This window comes from Chelmon rostratus, chromosome 10, assembly GCF_017976325.1.
Source record: "Chelmon rostratus isolate fCheRos1 chromosome 10, fCheRos1.pri, whole genome shotgun sequence".
In the NCBI taxonomy this organism is placed as follows: domain Eukaryota; kingdom Metazoa; phylum Chordata; class Actinopteri; order Chaetodontiformes; family Chaetodontidae; genus Chelmon; species Chelmon rostratus.
The window spans coordinates 19,555,897-19,575,334 of record NC_055667.1 but is presented as its reverse complement, the minus strand read 5'-3'; the positions used below and the strand labels follow the sequence as shown (position 1 = coordinate 19,575,334).

Sequence of the window (19,438 nt, the reverse complement as noted above, 5' to 3'; positions counted from 1 at the left end):
CAATAAGACTGTTATCTCTTTGTAGATGAATAGCATTCTTTATATGGACACAGGCATCTGATTGTCAACTGGTGTCGGTCAATCCAGATCCCCTAACATGGGCACTAACATGATTAGACATAAATAGCTCCTGTCTCAATAGACTGTGTAACTAGATACTTACATGGACACCATGTGAATAGTTCACATGCTGCAGACAAGAGCCACTATAGAACACAAATTACACAGATACATCAAAATGTAGGGCAGACAACGTTTCACACAAATCTTGTTTTGATGAGCAGAGATATTGCCGGCCTGCTCTGTGTGTTTGTTTGCGTGATGTGAACAGCAGGACAGGACAGAGAGGCGAGCATGTGATCAGCTTGTAAAATCTGAAGACCAGCAATGCAAATCAAAAATGAGGGAGTAAAATAATTGCTTGCTTATTTTAACAGTAGCAATAATTTAGAGTCAGAGTTATTAAGTATTACGATACACAGATGTGACTCTGTCTGGCTCAGTGTTTCCACTAATAATGATTTAAATAACTCTTCTTAAAGTGATAATTATAACAAAATTGAAATGGGACCATGCAAACAAAATGAAAAATTGACCACCGCTCTGACAAATGCACCTTGTTTATTACATGAGCGCATATTCCAAGCAGACTTTTGATGTAGAAATATGCAGGTGTTCCAGGAGCATGAGAGAGGAATAAAAAGTCCTGAGGGTATCTTAATCGTACAGAAATATGTACAATGTGCACATCAGAACGTACAGTAGACAGACTGGATCCAGTGCGTTGCTTTTAAAGAATGATTAGTCTTCCAGAGCCAGGTGTAAAACTATGTTGACTCACTGTTATGTTCTGCTTCGTGCACACATACATTTTCTGCCCAGCTAAACAATATCAGCCTCTCAGAAAGAAGATTTGTAAACTGGCTGTGTTTCAGAGATTTAGTCAGGGAAACAAACACAAAGTTGATATTTCAAGCAGCCAAACTGGTATACTATGCGGCCTGTATAGAAAATATAAGTAATTTGGATACATTTACACAAATTCAGTACACATGGGCACCAAAAGTAGTTACAAACTGTATTTACAACAATGCAAGAGATGGTAGAAAAATACAGAAACATTCAGTCAGTGTTCAACTGAATCTTGCAAAGTCGTTCCAATGTTTCTATCAAGTCAGCTTCCAGTTTTCCACAGGTGGCCGTGGAGTCACAGAAATACAAAAATAACACTCTTCTCTTGTTCAGGATTACTCCACTCCTTTCATGAACTCCAAGAACTCTGTAAAATCAAGGAAGACAAAGTAAATAGCAGCTGAGCCCAAAACAAACTGATGTGAAACTGTAAGATGCTTTTATCAAATGTCATATTTGATGTGTATTTTTAAGGAATGAATAATAAATGACAGATGACATAAAATGCATGAATTTGCTCTATAATCATTTCACCGTGTCTTCTCTGTCAGTTTAGCACAGTTCAAAGTCCTCACCATCGTAATCAATCTTGCCATCGTTGTTCTTGTCCCCGTCTTTCATCAGCTCCTCAATGTCGTCCTCAGTTATTGCCTCCCCTGTAGACTCCAGCATCATTTTCAGCTCATCCAGGTCGATGTAACCGTCTGCGTTTCTGCACAATCGAAGGAGTAGCATTAACAAACCGAGGTTAAGCTTCACAGATGTCGGCCCCTCATTTACGTATTTGAGAAACATCACTGTGAGAAAGAAAAAGTATGGCAAGTTTGCTCTTTGATGCTCAGACGAGGTGTCTGGCTTGCATGGAGTGGATGTTTGAAATATTCTGTGCTGTCAAAAAGGATTATGGAGCAAACTGTGCGCTGTACTCTGCAGAGCAACTTGGCATTTTGTCGGTACACATAAATGCACACGGGGAGCGTACTTTGCAGGAACCACACTGTGGTGCAATTTGATTACTAGTCTGTATTGATTTTCAGATGAAAGCAGCCTCTTGTTGCAGATATTATGTCAAGTTTGGTATCTTTTTATTATAAGGTCGTGCCACTGAACCGCTCTCAGGGCAATAATTCTTATAGTTCAAAGGGACAAACAAGCAACAGGGTTTAAGCGTGAAACTCACTTGTCAAACATGCGAAACAGCTCTGCCAGTTCCTCCTCTGACTTCCCTTTGCTGTCGTCCTTCATGCACCTCACCATCATGACCAGGAACTCGTCAAAGTCCACCGTGCCACTCCCTGCACACACACAGTGCACTTCATAACATCCTTACCCTTTGTACAGAAGTGTTCTGCTCTGACCTGCCATGATGCCAATTAGCTTGTAGCTATTATCTGGTACAGTTCATCAAGCGGTGAACACCAGAACTCCAGTGCTCTCCTCAATGGTCCAGTCTATGAACATGATGTATCAGCATAAACAGAATTCAAAACACAGTATTGAACCTGCAATGACTCATAAATTGATTGGATGGCCGTTAAATGCAAAGACCAAAGACATTATTTAAAGCTAAGTTACAAATCTTTAAAATTCATAAACAAATAATTTATTTTTATCAAGTTTAAATCGTCATTTAAGGTATAACATATACCTGTAATTTGTGCACCCAGAAAATACACAGTGGGCCTTTAAATGTCTCCTTATGTAGCCTTAAAAATCCCCACTATTTGACAACATGACATATGCACTGATGCTTTAGCAAACAAATCCAAAATGCTTTTTTTGCTTTATGTTTCGTCATTGCATCTCATGGAAAATTCAAGACGACTTGTGCATCATCTGATACGCATTTCACTTTAATTCAGCCTGACACATCGTGTTGTACGTAAGATCCTTGACTATCATTTGACATTAAGTTCAGAGGGTTTGAACTGCACTTGTCTCACAACATGACTGAGCAGTGATGGACCTGCCAGCTGGTCCGTGCAGACGAAGAGGTCAACAACAAGCAACCGATCATTTAGTTTCCTGTACTGTCGCGCAGCGCTGTTTTGATTTACCGTCTTCATCCACCTCATCGATCATCTCCTGCAGCTCCTCTGGTGTGGGGTTCTGACCCAGCATCCTCATCACCTTCCCCAGCTCTTTGGTGCTGATGCAGCCATCTTCCGCGTCTTGTACGAAGATGTCAAAGGCGGCCTTGAACTCTGCAACACCGCCGCAGCACACAGGGACACAACTCTGTATCACCGACAAATGTGGTGTGTTTTGCAACAGCCTTGCACCATTGTGCAGATAATAATGTAATAATATAATAATATAATAACTTTAAGTTTTTGATCCATAGAAGACTTTGTAATTTACGCACCATTTTTCTGTTCATCTGTCAGCTGCTCAACCTGCAAGAAGTAAAAAGTTCAAATGTTAAATTCTTTGGTTATCTGGTTGTACTGAATGTTTCACTTTGGGAAATTAGTATATTCTGTAGATTCAGTTCTCCAAACATCCATATTTACTCTGGGAAAGATTATTTCTATCTGGTTTGATGACTTTTATGTCAGGTAATGAGGTAATGTTTTGGTCCCACACACTGGGCCATCCTTGACAAAACACAGAACCTATGTATCATATGTGAGAGCCAGTAAGAGGAAGAGTTAAAAATAAACAGACAGGAGGATCAGGAACCACAGATAAAGGACACAATACACAGTGCTTTAAATTAGCATAGCTGTGGATCTGGCCCAACAATGGAACAGTAATCCTGGAAAAGCTACCACGAATGAGAGAGGGAGACAGCTGCTTATGTAAGAGTTATTGTCTGTCGTCCACTATAAATTAAACACACACACATGCAGACACGCGCGGACACACGCCTCTGGTGATGATATATGAAAAAATCCACCTAAACAAACACATGTAATGCACATTCCTGTGTGTTTTTACTGTCCCAGCTGCACCGCTCACTTAGGTGAGTGGACGGGACAGCCGGCCGACCGTCGGGGAGGAGGTGGACAGACAGCCACTCGGCTCTCGGCCTCACAGATAATGCTGGAATTCAGTCGTGGGGGGTTTATCTAAACCTGAAGCCTTTCTCTGGCACCAGAGAACCAGGGACGCAGCAGCTGGCCAAAATTAGCCATGTGAAGTGGGACTGCTCCATTTGAAGTCATGGATGGAGCAGCAGAGAGCGGGCCAGGGACCTGTCCTGTCAGTGACCCCCTGAGTGGCTCCTATCAGCGCTGATAGAGCTGAAGATGGAGAACATCTAGAGGCGTATATGGTGTCAAGGCTCTTTTGACATCAGCTGGTGATGGAGGCAATGTGCTGTGCAAGCCGCTACAAGAGGGATTTGTCAACCATTCAAGTAATGTCAGATGTCAGATGAGCAAACCGAGGAGGCTTTTTTAATACAACAAATGAATACACAAGTGCCAGAATATTCCATATAACTTAAATAGGAGGGAATAAAATATAGTGTTAGCCTACATAAATCACTCCTCATATGCTACAAACTAATAATAAATGTTAGGGATTATGATTTGTGATCCAAAACAACATCACTCTCATACCAGACTTAGTCCACACACAGATTTTTGGTGAGCATCCAACAAAGTAAAATGAGTTCAACAGAGGAAGCCAACTGCACACTTTCAGCTGTATGAGTGAGAGGACATACCGCTGCCTTGTAGATGTCGTTCATGTTGGAGACTCGTCTGCTGCCTGTCCTGGCGGCGTCCTGGCACAGAGGGAGGAGGTACTGTCCAGCTCAGGGCAGGACACTGGCCTCATCCCGGCAGGGTTTTATAGCTGGAGCCTGGTGATGTCTGGTCCCTCCCCAGGCGGACCGGCCTCCCCCTCTTTTTGTGCCTCAGCGTGTGTCCACGAATGTGTATGTGTGTCATTTGGCCAATCTGTCACAATCACCGGGCTCAGATAAAAATGCGGCAGCTCTTAGGGGGCATACTTTGGAATGGAATGAAGTGGCGAGGGGGGGCATGCGTGGTGAAGCCTAATCTCCAGGGAGGGGGCTATAGAGACACTCAACATTCCTCTAGACCTGGACCAGGGACGCAGAGGGCTCAGGAGGTGTGTGTGTGTGTGTGTGTGTGCGTGTGCCTGTGTGTGTGTGTCTGTATGGCGGGGGTGGTAGAGGAGGTAAGAGGGAGACGCAGACTATAGCCAGCAGACCATGAAGGGAGGAGAGCTCTGTGGAGTCAGACCAGAGGAAGGTGTCAGGGGTGTTACTGTGGTTCAGAAAGACCTGATCATAAAGACCGGTATGTGCCTGGGTCTATGTGCAGTATTTTTTTACGGCAGACATTTTGACTTGCAATAGTTGGGAAAGCACAGGGCTGAGTAATGACATTAATAATGGTTCCATCACATTTAAAGCCAGTAAGCATTGCCAGTGCACAACACCAGGGCCCTGGACCTGGAGCACCTACATGGAATGCAGCCATTGTTAATGTTATTAGTTAAACCTGTCCTTTTACTGCTATGACATGTTAAACTCTGCTGTGAAAATTGCCTATTAGGTAAGGCAAATAATCTTTTTCACAGCTGACAAGGCATTCACATGTTGTTATCTACGGAGAAAGAGGCAGAGAAAGAAGCAAAATTAAAGGATCCATTTATCCAAATAATGAAAATCTTAATCTCTCATTTACTCCCAGAGGTTTTGAGGTTCTCCACCCAATACAATCGTTAAAAAAAATCACTAGAAACATCTATTTTCTGAAATAATGTCCCTGATTGGATAATGCACAGGTATCATTAGGGACACTTTCAACTGGACCTTTTTTCTGCTGAAGAAATAGTCTCTATGAAAACTGTTCACAGCGTGTTGTGTGTCTTCTGGAAAAAGATGTTGTTGATTTTTTTTTTAATTGAATTAATATTATTGTCTCACCACACAAATTTTACTGGCATTTATTTAAAAAGTGATACTCCAATCATACACATTAGATTTAGCCTATGAAGAACACAACTCATGCAGCACCCACTCTGTGATTCATGAGGATTTAATTCTTACAGCCTTCATGTGCAACACAGATTTAGTCAGCAGATGGTGCTGTTCACTATATATCAGCTAAATTAAATAGTTGCGCAAGGCTGCCTCCGGATATCCAATTTATCAACAGTGGGGAAGGTGAGAAATCTGGGTCAAACAAACCAAACACTTGCAGACACATTTAAATTGAATTGTACAAAGCGCAAGACTTTGCAGCATTTTTTCCCATGTTCTTTTGAAACAAGGCCATCTCAATCACTTGACTGTGTGATTCACACACGTGCTCTCACCCAAGCTCTCTTTCTCTCTCTCTCTCTCTCACACACACACGCACACACACACAGCATGCTGTGGCAGGCATTCTAAGTGACGAGTGATCATGCTGGTTTATAATAGGATGCTAATGGGAACTGGCACAGCTTACAAGCATCATACAGCCACTCAGAGAGAGAGAGGGGGGGAGCTCACACTGAACAACATACATGTCCAACTCTTACACAGATATAGACACACATCTCCTGTCAAAGACCTCACATCAGTGCACATCAGTCACATGCAAAGGTGACTGGTGGCTCCATTTCTCAGTGGAAATAGACAGGTGAGGAGGGGTGGGGGGTTGTGCTGGTCTTCCTTGTGTGTTTCCTCAGCCATTCGTCAAAATTTTCAGAATCAAAACACACAGGGCTGCATTGTTCGTCGCTGTCGGAATTCAGAAGACAAATGAATCGTCATCAGTGGCACCGACTCCATCAGCTGAAACCCAAAGCATACTGATGAGTCTACATGGTCAGCCAGACAGATTCATTTGGAGAGCTGAGTGCAGTCTGGTGGGTGCCAAGAGTGACGAGCAGCTCTGCAGGGGGCACTAGATTCTAATGTAAAGCTTTCTTCAGCGTGTGCACGCATGCAACCCCCCACCCTCCTCCACGCACACACATGCTGTAGTACCAAAGACTGGCACACACATCAAAGAAAGCATATGGAGTGCTGTTTCATTGGAGCTCTCCACCAATTTCCTCTTACAGAGGAAGGCTGACGAAAGAGCCAGCCATCTCCTCCACACAGCGCAATCAGACAGCGCATCTCAAATCCACAATTCACCGCACACCGCTTTTTGAGGGGTTGCCATAGAAACTCTGCTGGGTAGAAGCGGGCAGAAAATGAGAGGAGATGAGCGGGGCTATTTCCCCCTCCACCTCCCTCTCTGCCTCCCTGCCACCACATTTTGTCCTCAGAGTGACTGTATTATTTTCTATTCTTTGCCTCTTCCACACATACATGCGCACATCAGAACTGCGTACAGATATGGGGGTCACAATTAAGGTTACAGTGGTTATTTGTGCCACGGAACCATTCATGCAAATTAACTAAATCCACAAGTCCAAATGATTACATTTCACGTCTCAGGCCGAATGCTGGAATACAATGCCTCCATTTCTGTTATACTGGCATCTAACCAGGTTATGTGAAATGTTCTGAAGTTGCACAAGCATGCACATTGCGCTTGTGACCATGATATGATAATAGTCATCGGACTGACTTGTTATTTGAAAGGCTGAATTTCCATCATCAACCAAAATCTTTATAGATTCAGAGTGCGCAATATGTCAAAATGCCTGAGGCGTAACATCTCATGCTGGCAGTACTGAATCAGCTGGACTACATTTGTGAAGATCTACTACTATACACAGAATACATCATGTCAATTTAAATACTCGTGTGATATAGTGATTGGGTTGACGTGCAGCTGAGCTTGAAGCATAGGTCCTACGCGCTCTCCTCCTCCTCCCCTCTGTGTCCTCACCTCCTTGATTGCTGAGGGGAGGAGGGGAGCTGAGCCTGTCAGCCTTTCTTTCTTTCTCTCCCTCCGTTCTTTCCTCTCCTCCTCTCTCTATCCATTTCCCTGCCTCCTTTCATTGATGACCAACCTGGCTGTCAGCGGCTCCTGTTGTGGCAGGCTGTGAATGCTCTGCATGTGACTGAATGATACACAGTGTTTTTCACCATGAAAGCATCTCTTCCTGTCCAGTGAGTGCTTTATTAGAGAAGCCCAATCTCTGATCGGTGACAATGTCTAACCCAAATTGAGGGATTTGTCTTCAGAGATGAGGGACAGGGTAGTCTTCAGTTTGCTTCACTGCGTTCAGTGGTTCCTTTCTGGAACTCTTTGCGCTGAGGCACTTGGCGTTACGCAGTGTTCCTTACATCAGATCTCTAATGAGGCAGTGGCCACATTAGCTCCAGCGCCGATAGAGCCACGCACTAACTCTCTGCCAGGGGGCAGCGTTTTCCAGTCCACTGGACCACCAAGTCGCCTACCACCCTTTCTACCCGAACCCACCTCCCCCCCTCTCATCCAACCTCTATAATAGTGTACAAGACACCCAGAAAAGATTTCCTCTCAGATATATGGCAACTGAAGTTCCCTTCAAGCAAGAGAGAAAGTGCATTTCGTCTATGTGACAGCGGCCAAGATTCTGTCTTGAGATTGATCATCGAACTAGCTTTGCAAAGGCAAGCGCTGAAAAAAATAAATAGTGAATTACGAATAATTCCTTTAAACTTTCTCTATTTTGGCTAAGTAATGTATACCATGCAAGTTGTTGCTCACTATTCTTCTAGACGTGTGCAGTGTTGTTTCTAGATTAAATAATATGAGCACACGCATCAGAGGTCACATTTTCTTTGCCAGAACGCATGTGTGCATGTTTGTGCATATCGAGTCAGAACAGTGGTGGTCAGATCAGGGCATCATTGTCCTAAAGTTACAGTTTTTATTGATGCAGCTGCTTACAAGTCCACAATCACACCATACAACAACATACATAGAGTTCATGAGCAAAGAAACCTCCACTGTGCAGCGCCCTCACTGTGCACTTTAACAACGTCCTTATTTTTGCAGGACTGAGGTACTTTTTCTACTTTCTGTTTCAAGTGGAGACAACATATGAATGTTTGAAATTATAGCAAGGACGGAGTGGAGATGAAAAAATAGATTTGTGAGGGGACACACAACATAGACTATATGCTGATATACTCTATGTGCATAATAACAGACAGTGATGGGTCTTTGTGGGGAAGCAAAGGCAGTGTCAACAAAACACAAGGGTAAAACGTATGCAGCAAGTACAATAATAATAATACAATAATGTGCATTTTTCAGCCCTTATAAATGCCGCCTGTGACAGGAGTTGCCATCTTAGTAAAAATTCTCCCTGCGTGCACACACCCATTTTGGATTTGTCAGTGTCTCTGCCTTCTTCTCTTCCCCTCACACAGCAGCTCTCTGAAATGGAATCTGTGGGCCCCCAGGGTTTCTGACAATTTTTCAGACATTCCTAAGTCAAATGAAGAGCGGTGTAACTTCAGCACCATTACATTTTAAAAGTTAGCTCAATTGAGAGTGTATTGAGAGAAAGCGGGTCACAACTTTGGCTCTTCCAACCTCTGTCATCCGATTTTTAGATTGCCAGTTGCCTTTCTGAGCTAAATCCAAGCTGAAGCGTCGCATTTCGGCGCTGAGATTCTGGAAATGAAAAACCTTAGCTTTCATCTAACAGTAGTAGCACAATGGATAGCAATATTCATATTTTAAAGTGTCATTTACCATGAAATGCATTAAATCTACAAATTGTGAGCATTCGTATCAAAATGTGTGAAAATATTCATTCTGATATATGAAGATCATCATGAAATCCACAGGTATGAAGGCCTCTATTTGTTAATTCATGGAAGTTGACCCCTTGCAAAGTTATTGTGTCAATATAATGTAAAAAACATAAAATTAATCGAAGTGCTCTAATATTTTATAAGTAAAAATATAGGTTACCTCAAAAAGTCCTAATGCATTCCATTGTTAACAAGATTTATCGTTTCCTCTTGCACCACCACAAGGTTGACATTTTTGTTTTATAGTGAAATGTCTCAGCATTGGATGAATTTTCATTACATTTAGTACAGATATCCAGATGAACAGTGGCATGTCCAGACCTTTTTGACTGGGTTGGTCCATGCGGAACTGGCTTATTACAAACACACACATGCACACACAAACACATGTTGGAATAGTGTTAATATACCATTTTTGTCTACACTACTCATTTATACTTGAATTACTGACATTACAGGATCTTGTCAGTAATGTAAGAACATTACTGTGTTAAAAATTTTAAATTAAATTAAATGTAAATAGACCTACCAATCACAACACAACAGAGTGGCACTTTATATTAAAAAGCTTCTATATGTTATGTTATAAAACTTCCATACTTTATTCTTTTAGTCTTTAAGAAATTGTAATTTTAAAATAAGGCAACATACAAAAACAAAATGCGCATTCACAAATATATTTTTGGAATAAAGTGCCAACAAAATAAAAAATCCTGTGCAGACAAAATATTGTACTGACAAAATTTTGCAAAACCTCAAATCTAAAATACAGATCTCTCTCTCTCTCTCTCTTTCTCTCTCTCTCTCTCTCTTCTAGAAAATGTGCTACAGTGAATTGACACAAAAGCTATTAACTGGCTCTTGCAACACAGATGAAGGTACACTTATTAATTACAACCATCCTGTATATTAAGAACAGTTTCATTTGCGTGTTTTTGTGGTGGCTTGCAAACGCTTTCATACATTTTTGTTTAGATTCTATAAAGGAAAGTCCAAACAGCTGATTTGAACTAAAATCCTGCCTCTGAGGGGGCAGATAGCCAATCATAGTTTAGGATAATGGGGCGGCAACTGGGGTGGCCAATCAGATTTCAGGGTTGCCTGTGCTATGCAAGGCCAACCCCTGGTTACGCCCCTGATGGTGAATCCTATTGACTTTGGGAGGGGACCCTCTGAATATACCACGAGCACCACCAGCAGGTCAGGTTTTTGCTTATCCAGTAAAATATCTGTACTTCTATGGATTGGCACACATTTTTTGCACTGACAAATTTTTCAATTTTTGCAACATGCAAAAGTCAGATGATGAACATGATAAACATTATACCTGCTCAGCATCACCATGTGAGCATTACCGTTGTGTGTGCTGACTTTAGCCTTTAGCTCAAAGCATCACTGTGCCTAAGTAAAGCCTCACAGAGCAGCTAGCATGGCTGCAGGCTCCTTGTTCTCATAAGCTAGGTGCTGTATTGCTGTCCTGGTATTTGGTATTGGCCAGTGCTGATCCGTCCTCTGTGTGCTGTGTCCAAGAGAAAATGTTTTGAAATGGCTCTCTAACTGGGGTACTGGCTGAGCCTTGAACAGACTGTCAGCATTAAAGCTGCACCAGGTGAGATTCAATGTCACAATACACCAATGTAATCAGCCTAAACCGTGGAAGGGCCTCCCAGTGAAATGATCGATTCTATTTTGGTTTGGGCTATCTTGCCACCTTTGCTGGATGGAAATTAAAATACAGCTACCCTGTTTATTGGATTTGCAGTCCATCATAATGCCATTTGGGGCTTGCCATGCAAAACTGCCATCTAGCAGCCTTGGTTGCAGGTAGAGGCATGTCAGACTGTGAGATCTGCTCTCTGTATTTTCTCTCTACAAAGACTCGAAGTGATAAAGAGCAATGCACTCCAGCAGAACCTTGAAACATGCCTAATTTTATCATTTCATGCACTGATAAATAAAAAATACCTTCTGATTGCATCTTTGGACAATTCCTGTTTTGCCCTCTGTGACGTGGGTGCAGAAGTACAGTTTTATTTGTCATACAATTCATGGAACTGTCTGGGGATGAATGCCCTCCAGAGGCTCATTCATAAGATAAATTGGCCTGAAATGCATTGGTCCTGCAGACAGTCTGTGTCTCCTGTTGTATGCCTCATTCTCTCTCCTGCTCTTATATGCAAACACACACACACAAACAGTCACAAACACAAGCACTAACATACACACACGTCCCCTAATGCCCTCGTGTTCTTCCGTGTTATTCGGGGTTGCAATACACTCAGGCTAAAAGAGGGAAAAAAAACACCTTTGCATCTGTCTGCGTAGCTGAAGTCCAGCCTAGGGCCTACTAGGCTTCAGTGAAGTGTGCCGTGATTTGACAAGGCCAGTGACAGGAGGCACTGTAAATATCCGGCTGTCATGTGACTCACTTTGTGGCCTCAAGGAACCAACGAAAGGTCAATGTTTCCTGATGCCATTGCCAACAACTAAATTAAGTGACTTCATCTCTCGCTCATGCATCTGTCCCATTTTAGGAGATAGATACATTAGAGGTGTTGCGTCACTTTGCTCATGCATTGCAACGATCACTCACGTTTCTGCCGGAACACACATCTATACGTACACACACACACATTGGGTTTGCTACACAGGCTCGTCTGCCATCTCTAGATATGCATGCACGTAGACCAACGCACACGCCACCAGTCGTGTGGCGCAACCTCTGGGTTTGTCTTCATGCATGTCAAGTCTGACAGTGACAGCAGGGTATTAACACATCTCCACGGCTTCTCTGATGAAGCAAATTGTGATCTATGTTGTTTATCCGAACGCAGTGCAAAAGGTTAAACAGCATCATTTAGCTCCGTTGAATCAAAAGGGCAGTTTTTGGTGTGACTGTAGCTCTTATCTGAATGTGTGTCTCTCTCCTAAAATGACTCTGGGGTCTTGCATTTATCCTGCATGCTTTCATTTCTCCACCTTTTAGTGCTAATGCATTTGTACTTATGGGCACTAAAACTTCTCTACTCTAATGGGGGCCACGAAAAATGTTATGCACAAGGAGACAGAAAACAATGCTGTTCAACAAAACAAGTTTTACTCATAAAGAAACACAGAGCCTGAAGGATATTCAAAATAGACAGAGAACAGTCAAATACAAGTTAAACTGTTGGAAGGACAAGTAAAGCTACGTCTGCCCATGTGCTAAAACACTCATCAAACTGATTAATTGGGCAACTTTAAATCAATTTTCCAGTCCGCCACTGGTCTATGCCCATGGAAAATCCAATGTGGTCTGAATAAAATGTGGTTTAGTTTGTGCAGTTTACTGCACCATGGGGGGACATGGGAGATCATGGAGGAAATAAGTTAGACAGAACTAGCAGCCAAAGCACACGAAGCGGCAGTAAGTCATGGGTGTGGAGGCTGAGGGGTGATAAATCTGACAGGTTTGGGATTTGTATTGAAAGTTTATAGCACTCTATTATGTGAGACTGACAAATAAGCAGCCAGCATCTTTGGTGAGAGACAGGAATTACACCGCTGTGTGCCACAGGTACAATCATGAACCTTATACACACAAAAAGTGGGTTAGCATTTTTTCCTATCTTCTGGTTGCTACAGTGTAGTTTCTGAACTGGTGAAGTGTTTAAAACTAGATAGCTGTCCCTCATAAGCCGGTGACTGTTGCTACGGTGTTGCGTCAGATATCAGGTCTTTAACATGACATGGCTTCATCTTGAGGGTGTTTTTTTTTTCTGTTACTTTTTGTCCATTACGGGCCAGGTGCAAATCCAAACACGGGAAGTTTAAATAATCATACTCAGCGGTCTAATCAAAGCCACTTGTTTCCTGCAAACGACTACCCAAGGCCCTCACTGATTCAATTTACAAAACAATGCTAATTTGCTCACAAGCATTGACTGTTTCTTCATATTTTTACTGCTTTACTCTCTCAGCTTCAAAATGCACCAACTACCAACCCACTCCATACAGATTTGGAAGAAATATGCCAGTGTATTTAACCATTGCCTGTGTAAGTTCACATGATTCTCCATTTCAGGTACAATATAGTTCTAGCAGCCTCATGGTCATGGATGGATTACTGAATTTGATTACTTCAGGCCGTCTATTACAATTATCCTTTTCGGGTCGGTCTGAGTCTCACTGAATCTATTAAACCTAATATTTATATTTCATGTTTCTCCTGCCGACGCGAATGCTGTCAACTTTGTGGAAACCACTGCATCTCTCTAACCCTCTGTAGGTTTGTCTCTCTCTCTCCCCCCTCCCCCCTGGTTGTCTGTGCCTCTCTCCAGATGTTTTGGATCTGGGTCTTCGTCCTCCAGGAGAGCCTCACCGCTTGTCTCTTCCTCTGTGTGTTTGTTTCCGTTCTATCCTTCCTATCTGCGTGGCTGCCTGTCTGTCCTCCTTCCTGGTCTCCATGGTGGGGAGGTGGTTGTGTGGCTCAGCTTTTATCTGTTCAGCTACACATGGAAGTTGCTCAACGTCCTCCCTCATTCATTTTCATTCATATACGTTTACAATCTATGTATAATTTTGTCATCCTGATTTCCCCTTACTGTCCTTCTGTCCATCCTGGGATCCCTCCTCTGTTGCTCTTCCTGCTTCTTCCATTTTTGGGGGAGTTTTTCCTTATCTGAACCATTACAGGATAAATAGACAGTATATCGCAGGCTTCCTTTGTATAATATTGGTGGAGAGAAATGCCGCTGTGGATGTGCTGTGGCAGATTTGTGGCAGCTCTGGAAATCATTTAGACAGCCTTTCTGCATCTCCACAACAAAATACTGCAATTCAGTATTCAGGATTGGAAATTCAAGAATGGCAGTTACGGTACATTAGTCCACTATTTTGGTTCAGACAGAAAAACCTCAACCACTATAGAAATGACTGCCATGAAATTTTGTCTCATTCATGGTCTCCAAAGGATTAATCCTAACAGCACTGGTTATTCCATGACTCTTGACTGCACTGCTGCCAGCAGGTGAAAGCTTTCACTTATCCTGGGAAATACCTCAACATCTACCGGATGGACTGCGATGAAAGAATTGCTAGAAGTAGTAATGAAGTTGTAGCTTGGCTTATGACCCTAAATCCTGCCAAACAAACAATGTTTCCATCAACCTCAGCTGTACTTGCATTTCTATTTCATTCATCTATACAGCTGTATAGATGAATAGAAATGCACTTTCCATTGTGCCTGTCTATCCTGGGAAGGCTTGCGCTTGCACTTGTAAGTTTTCTTGCAGCTACAAAAAATGAATTTGCTTAAAAACTTCATTTTTTGAAAGATGTTTTAGTTGGCCAAACACGTCCGACCAGATGTTATTTTCTCCACTGAGACAGAATCGACACAGCATGTCTCAACAGCAAATGAGCTGGTCCTAACACACCCTCATAAATGTTAAAATAGTGTTGATTGTTGCTGCTAGATGTGAATTTGTAAGAACAAATGACTTATGAATCATTTATCAAGGGCATCATTTATTTATTTCATAGTTCACTATTTGTGGATGTGTTACACAAAATGACAATTCATGACTAAACATGTGACTAAACAGACAAAATATTACTTTACGCATTTTTTTCTTATGATAATAAACCCATCCCATACTCAAGAAGTCAGAGTGTTTGGGATAAGTAAATACATTTTTTGGATTTACATCAGCGCTTACTGGTTGCTCTGAAATGAGATTATTATCACTGATACAGGGTTAAAACCTGTGTAATTAATTGATCAAAATGACAAATACATCGGACAAGCTGTGTGATTTCCTGCTTTTCCTGCTTCACATCAGTTTCCAGAATCCCTGACAAAATAGGCAGTTTGCGACTGAACTTTGGGCGAATAGAAAATGATTAGTGTTTTTAACATTGTTAGACAAGACGATTAGAAATAAATGAATAATAATGCAGTTGGTAGGTATTTAAGTGCAGAGGAACATGCAGTTTAATAAAAACTCGACACTCAATGAGCGTCAGCTTTGGGACAAACACTCACCCAGGCAGGTGAGTTAGATCCCGGCCTGGCTTTTGGCAGTTTTATAAGAAGACATAGTCAGCAGCAACAAGCCAAATAAATGTGGGTGAGATTAAGATGTTTTCCTGGTTTATTTCATGAGGTTGAAACATCTCGAGACACATCATTTTCACTTGCCAACAGTGAGCTTGTGTTCACCTGTGGGCTCTGTTCTCCAGCTGGTTCCGGCTTAAACCAGGCTACCAGCATTAGCACTGACCAGGCTGATGGTGCTAGTGATCACAACCAGCTTTCTCGTGTAATTAGCAATTACTGAAGCGCTTCTCCAAGATGTTGAGGGGGTTGAAGAAGTGGTTTGGGATGGATTAAAACTGACGTCAATGGCAAATGCAAATTTGCTTCTCCAAGCTTTATGTAAAAGCTCTGAATTGGGAGCTTAGCTGGGGAATTTTGTCCACATGCTCTAACCCATTCTTGTCAGTGCTGGAAGGATTGCGTGGTCTCACTGATGGGTTGGACGACCAGCTCCCTCAGCTTTGAAGCTGATAAACCTTTTAAAACCATGACAAATATTCTCCTGCAATTTTGCCAGGAGGAAAGGCAAAGAAATGAAATAGGTAGCAGGCTCAGGAATATGAAAATTTGCTCCATCCCTCATACTCCCCACCGTGCAGCCAAGTTTTTCTTTTAAAAGCTGAAGTGCTTACTGTTGCAAAGCTTTGAGCTCATGCTACAATGATTGTCTCTTCCAGAGCCGTTTTCCAGCTCTTGAAACACGTAATGGTCCTGCATCAATATGGCAGCCAATAATAGTCAATAATGTCGCAGCATGGAGACATGCAGCGTCGTGTAGTGATCAGGCAGCATTTGACTGCACAGCCTCCATGTCAGTGGCGGACATGGCTGGATGGCACAAGTTAGGCAGCAAGGGTGAGACATCCAGTCAGTTTCCATAGTGATGCGGGTGAATGGAGGGGATTAGCAGGGGCAGTGTGGTGGGAAAGGATTGCAGGCTTCTGTCAAAGCTTGCATTTAAAGAGCTCCATGTCATGGCTCCCTCCTATTCGGTGATGCTGATGATGGACCCTTCGTCTCCAGTAGCTCCCCACATTTCCCCTGATGTGTTATGTGCACTGAAACGGCTGCCTCCTTCTCTGCGGTGGTTTCTCAGGTGTGAGGTATTTGATGTGCCAGTTGTTCACAGTAACATACGACCCCAGTGCAAACCCTGCTGCCAGGTCTCAAAACAAAATCCTTGTTTTTGAGTCATAACCATGCCCAACATTCCGAATTCACACCATAGAAGTGTCAACGCGTTGCGTGGCACAGAACTTTTCTGTCGTGCAACTTTCGCCGCTGTGGTGAGGCTGTTTTCTCTCTACCTCCTGATGATTCTGTGTGCATCCGTTTGCCTTTAAATCTGCAGAATGTGACGTTAAACATGACTTTTCTTGTCAGTTCGCAGACACTAATTTAAAGAAAGTAATCCTCATCACTACGGCTAATCATTATGCCAATTTAGTTTTGTGTGTATCTCAGTCAGAGTACATTTTCTGCTTCAAATAGCGCTCAGTAATATGATAATTAATCAACTTCCCCTCAAATGATCAGCATGCTGATTATTGTGCGTTTGCCATTCATTTGTAATCAAATTGCTTTAATCCTGTTATTTTTATTTTCTCTCTGCAGCCATGGTTGTAATGGGGACTAGACGGTCTTGCAGAGCAAAGAATTATGAGAGCTGAAATGCAACTCTTAATTGCAGGGCCAGCACAATAACAGGAAGAAGCCAGAGACAATTAAGTTCTGGAGTGTAATTTTAATTATTAACCAACACTGTACCTTTGATATGCTACAATTTACTGGTAAAACTTAATAAAGGGGAAAATATATTCACCATTAACTAGTTGCTTATTAGCATGGTCATTACTAGCATATTGGCCATTTATTAGTCATTATAAAGTGCTATTTAACATCTTGTTCTGGGGGTTAGAGTTATTTTATTAAGATCATAATTCATGCACAGCAACTTCCTTACTTACTCTCAATAAACAGCAGTGAGGAGGTTATTGAGGGAAAACTCTCAGTTAAAGGCCTTGTAGTCGTAGAATATGGTCGTGCAGAAAAAGGCATTAAAACGTGCTTTATACTGACTATCAAAGAGCCAATATGTGGCTAATATGTTAATAAGCAGCTAATTAATGGTTAATATGTGTACTTTGATATAAAGTGTTACAGATCGCCTGATTAAACATTTTATTGATATACACTGAGGTGAAGGTAAAAAAAATGATTCAGTTAATCTCAGATATCTGTGTTAACTCATGTAAGCAGAAGTATAAAGCAATTCAAACAGGAGGTCTTTTAATACACTTTTTTTCATTTAGTTATCTATTATTCTTTCAGAAATATCAAACCCAGTGACCACCCACATCTAAGGACAAGCTTTAATTCCGCACTTATCCAGAGTCATCACTGAAAGCACTTTTTTTTGCAGCAGTATTTCTTCGGAAATACCCCCCCCCCAAAAAAAAAAGTAATTTATTCTATATGTTATGAAAATACCATCAGACGAAAAGGGGTCACAGTCCCAGTTCTCGGGTTCAGTGGTGGTGAGGTTGACCTCAGTGAAAGTGGGATTTATTTACAGGAATTCAGAGTTTTCCAACATATGATTAACGTGATGTGTAATTCATCAAACACTTGATGATTTTGGAGTGATTTGGGAGGGAAGGCTTCAGGTAGATGTATACAGTATGTCCTTAATGCATTTCTGAAAGTATTCAGTACAGAATATAATATATATATATAATATATATATATAATGAAATAAAACACTAAGAATTTTCAGTGTGGATTTGGCTGTTAAATGTTTAACTGGTAAAAATGGGAGAATCTAAACAAATGATATGATGAATTTGAATCCAATTAAGCCCTAAACTGATGTCAAGGTTGAGATAGGTAACCGCCACTTATTGTAATAAATAGTGAGCTCCTTTCTGTTGCTCTGCTCATCGTACGCGACATTTATCTGTAACAACTTCTGTGGTGCAGTTTCTATGAGTTGTTTCAACAATTTACAAGGTACAGCATATTACAAGAGATATTATGCCGAACATGTAAAACGCAACTGATGGAAAAATTGAGTGCACTTTTCCATATAACTCCAGTTTTTGCACCACCTGATCTACTCAACATCTCTGTGCATCCTGTATGTATGTCAAATACATTTGTCCTTAATTTTAAGGTTTATTTTTCCATTGTTGTGGTCAGGGAATATTAAATAAAAGCTCAGTGTCCGTCCAGTTTTGACCCAATACCTGCGTTCAGTGTTTGCACATGTACAAACACTATAGATCTAGACTGTCAGCGTGTGACAGTGCTGTGTTTCGGCACACTTTCTTGTCTGACAGCATTTATTCTAGGAGCCCTTGTAATTGTATTAAATCGCTTGCTCATTTCAGGAATCAATCATAGCAGATTATCTCTGTAAATGAGTTTGTCTGCGATGGAACCAGTATGTCCAATTTGCCACATAACCGCTTTTATATTGATAATATTGTTTATAACAGTCGTTCAAGCTGTTATTGCTCGAGTACAACCAGATGTGTGGTTCCAGGATCATTCATTTCAAAGACCCTTTTAATCTTTGACATGCATTTGTATGTTGGCGTATATTCCTGTGTAGCCTGTGTGCTTTTTAACCCTCTGAAGCTTAATCTGCACCATTAATGGACTTTTTGTAGAAGTTAATTAACCATTTTCAATGATAGCAGCACAGCAATCCCAGTAGAGAGCCATATAAGGAGGGAGAGACGGAGACCGATTATGCTGTTGCCTAGCAA

At 41.7% G+C, this 19,438-nt stretch overlaps 1 protein-coding gene across 1 annotated transcript; it reads right to left on the bottom strand.

Annotated features, from left to right (window-relative positions):
• Positions 1 to 618: 618 nt before the first annotated feature.
• tnnc1a (troponin C type 1a (slow)) lies at positions 619 to 4,609 on the bottom strand. The gene is made up of 6 exons (XM_041945536.1): positions 4,586 to 4,609; positions 3,278 to 3,308; positions 2,970 to 3,116; positions 2,093 to 2,207; positions 1,488 to 1,624; positions 619 to 1,279 (listed from the first exon to the last, which is right to left on the bottom strand). Exons 1-6 carry the CDS (start codon positions 4,607 to 4,609, stop codon positions 1,248 to 1,250), a joined length of 486 nt encoding a protein of 161 aa, XP_041801470.1. The 3' UTR covers positions 619 to 1,247.
• Between the last annotated feature and the right edge of the window lie 14,829 nt (positions 4,610 to 19,438).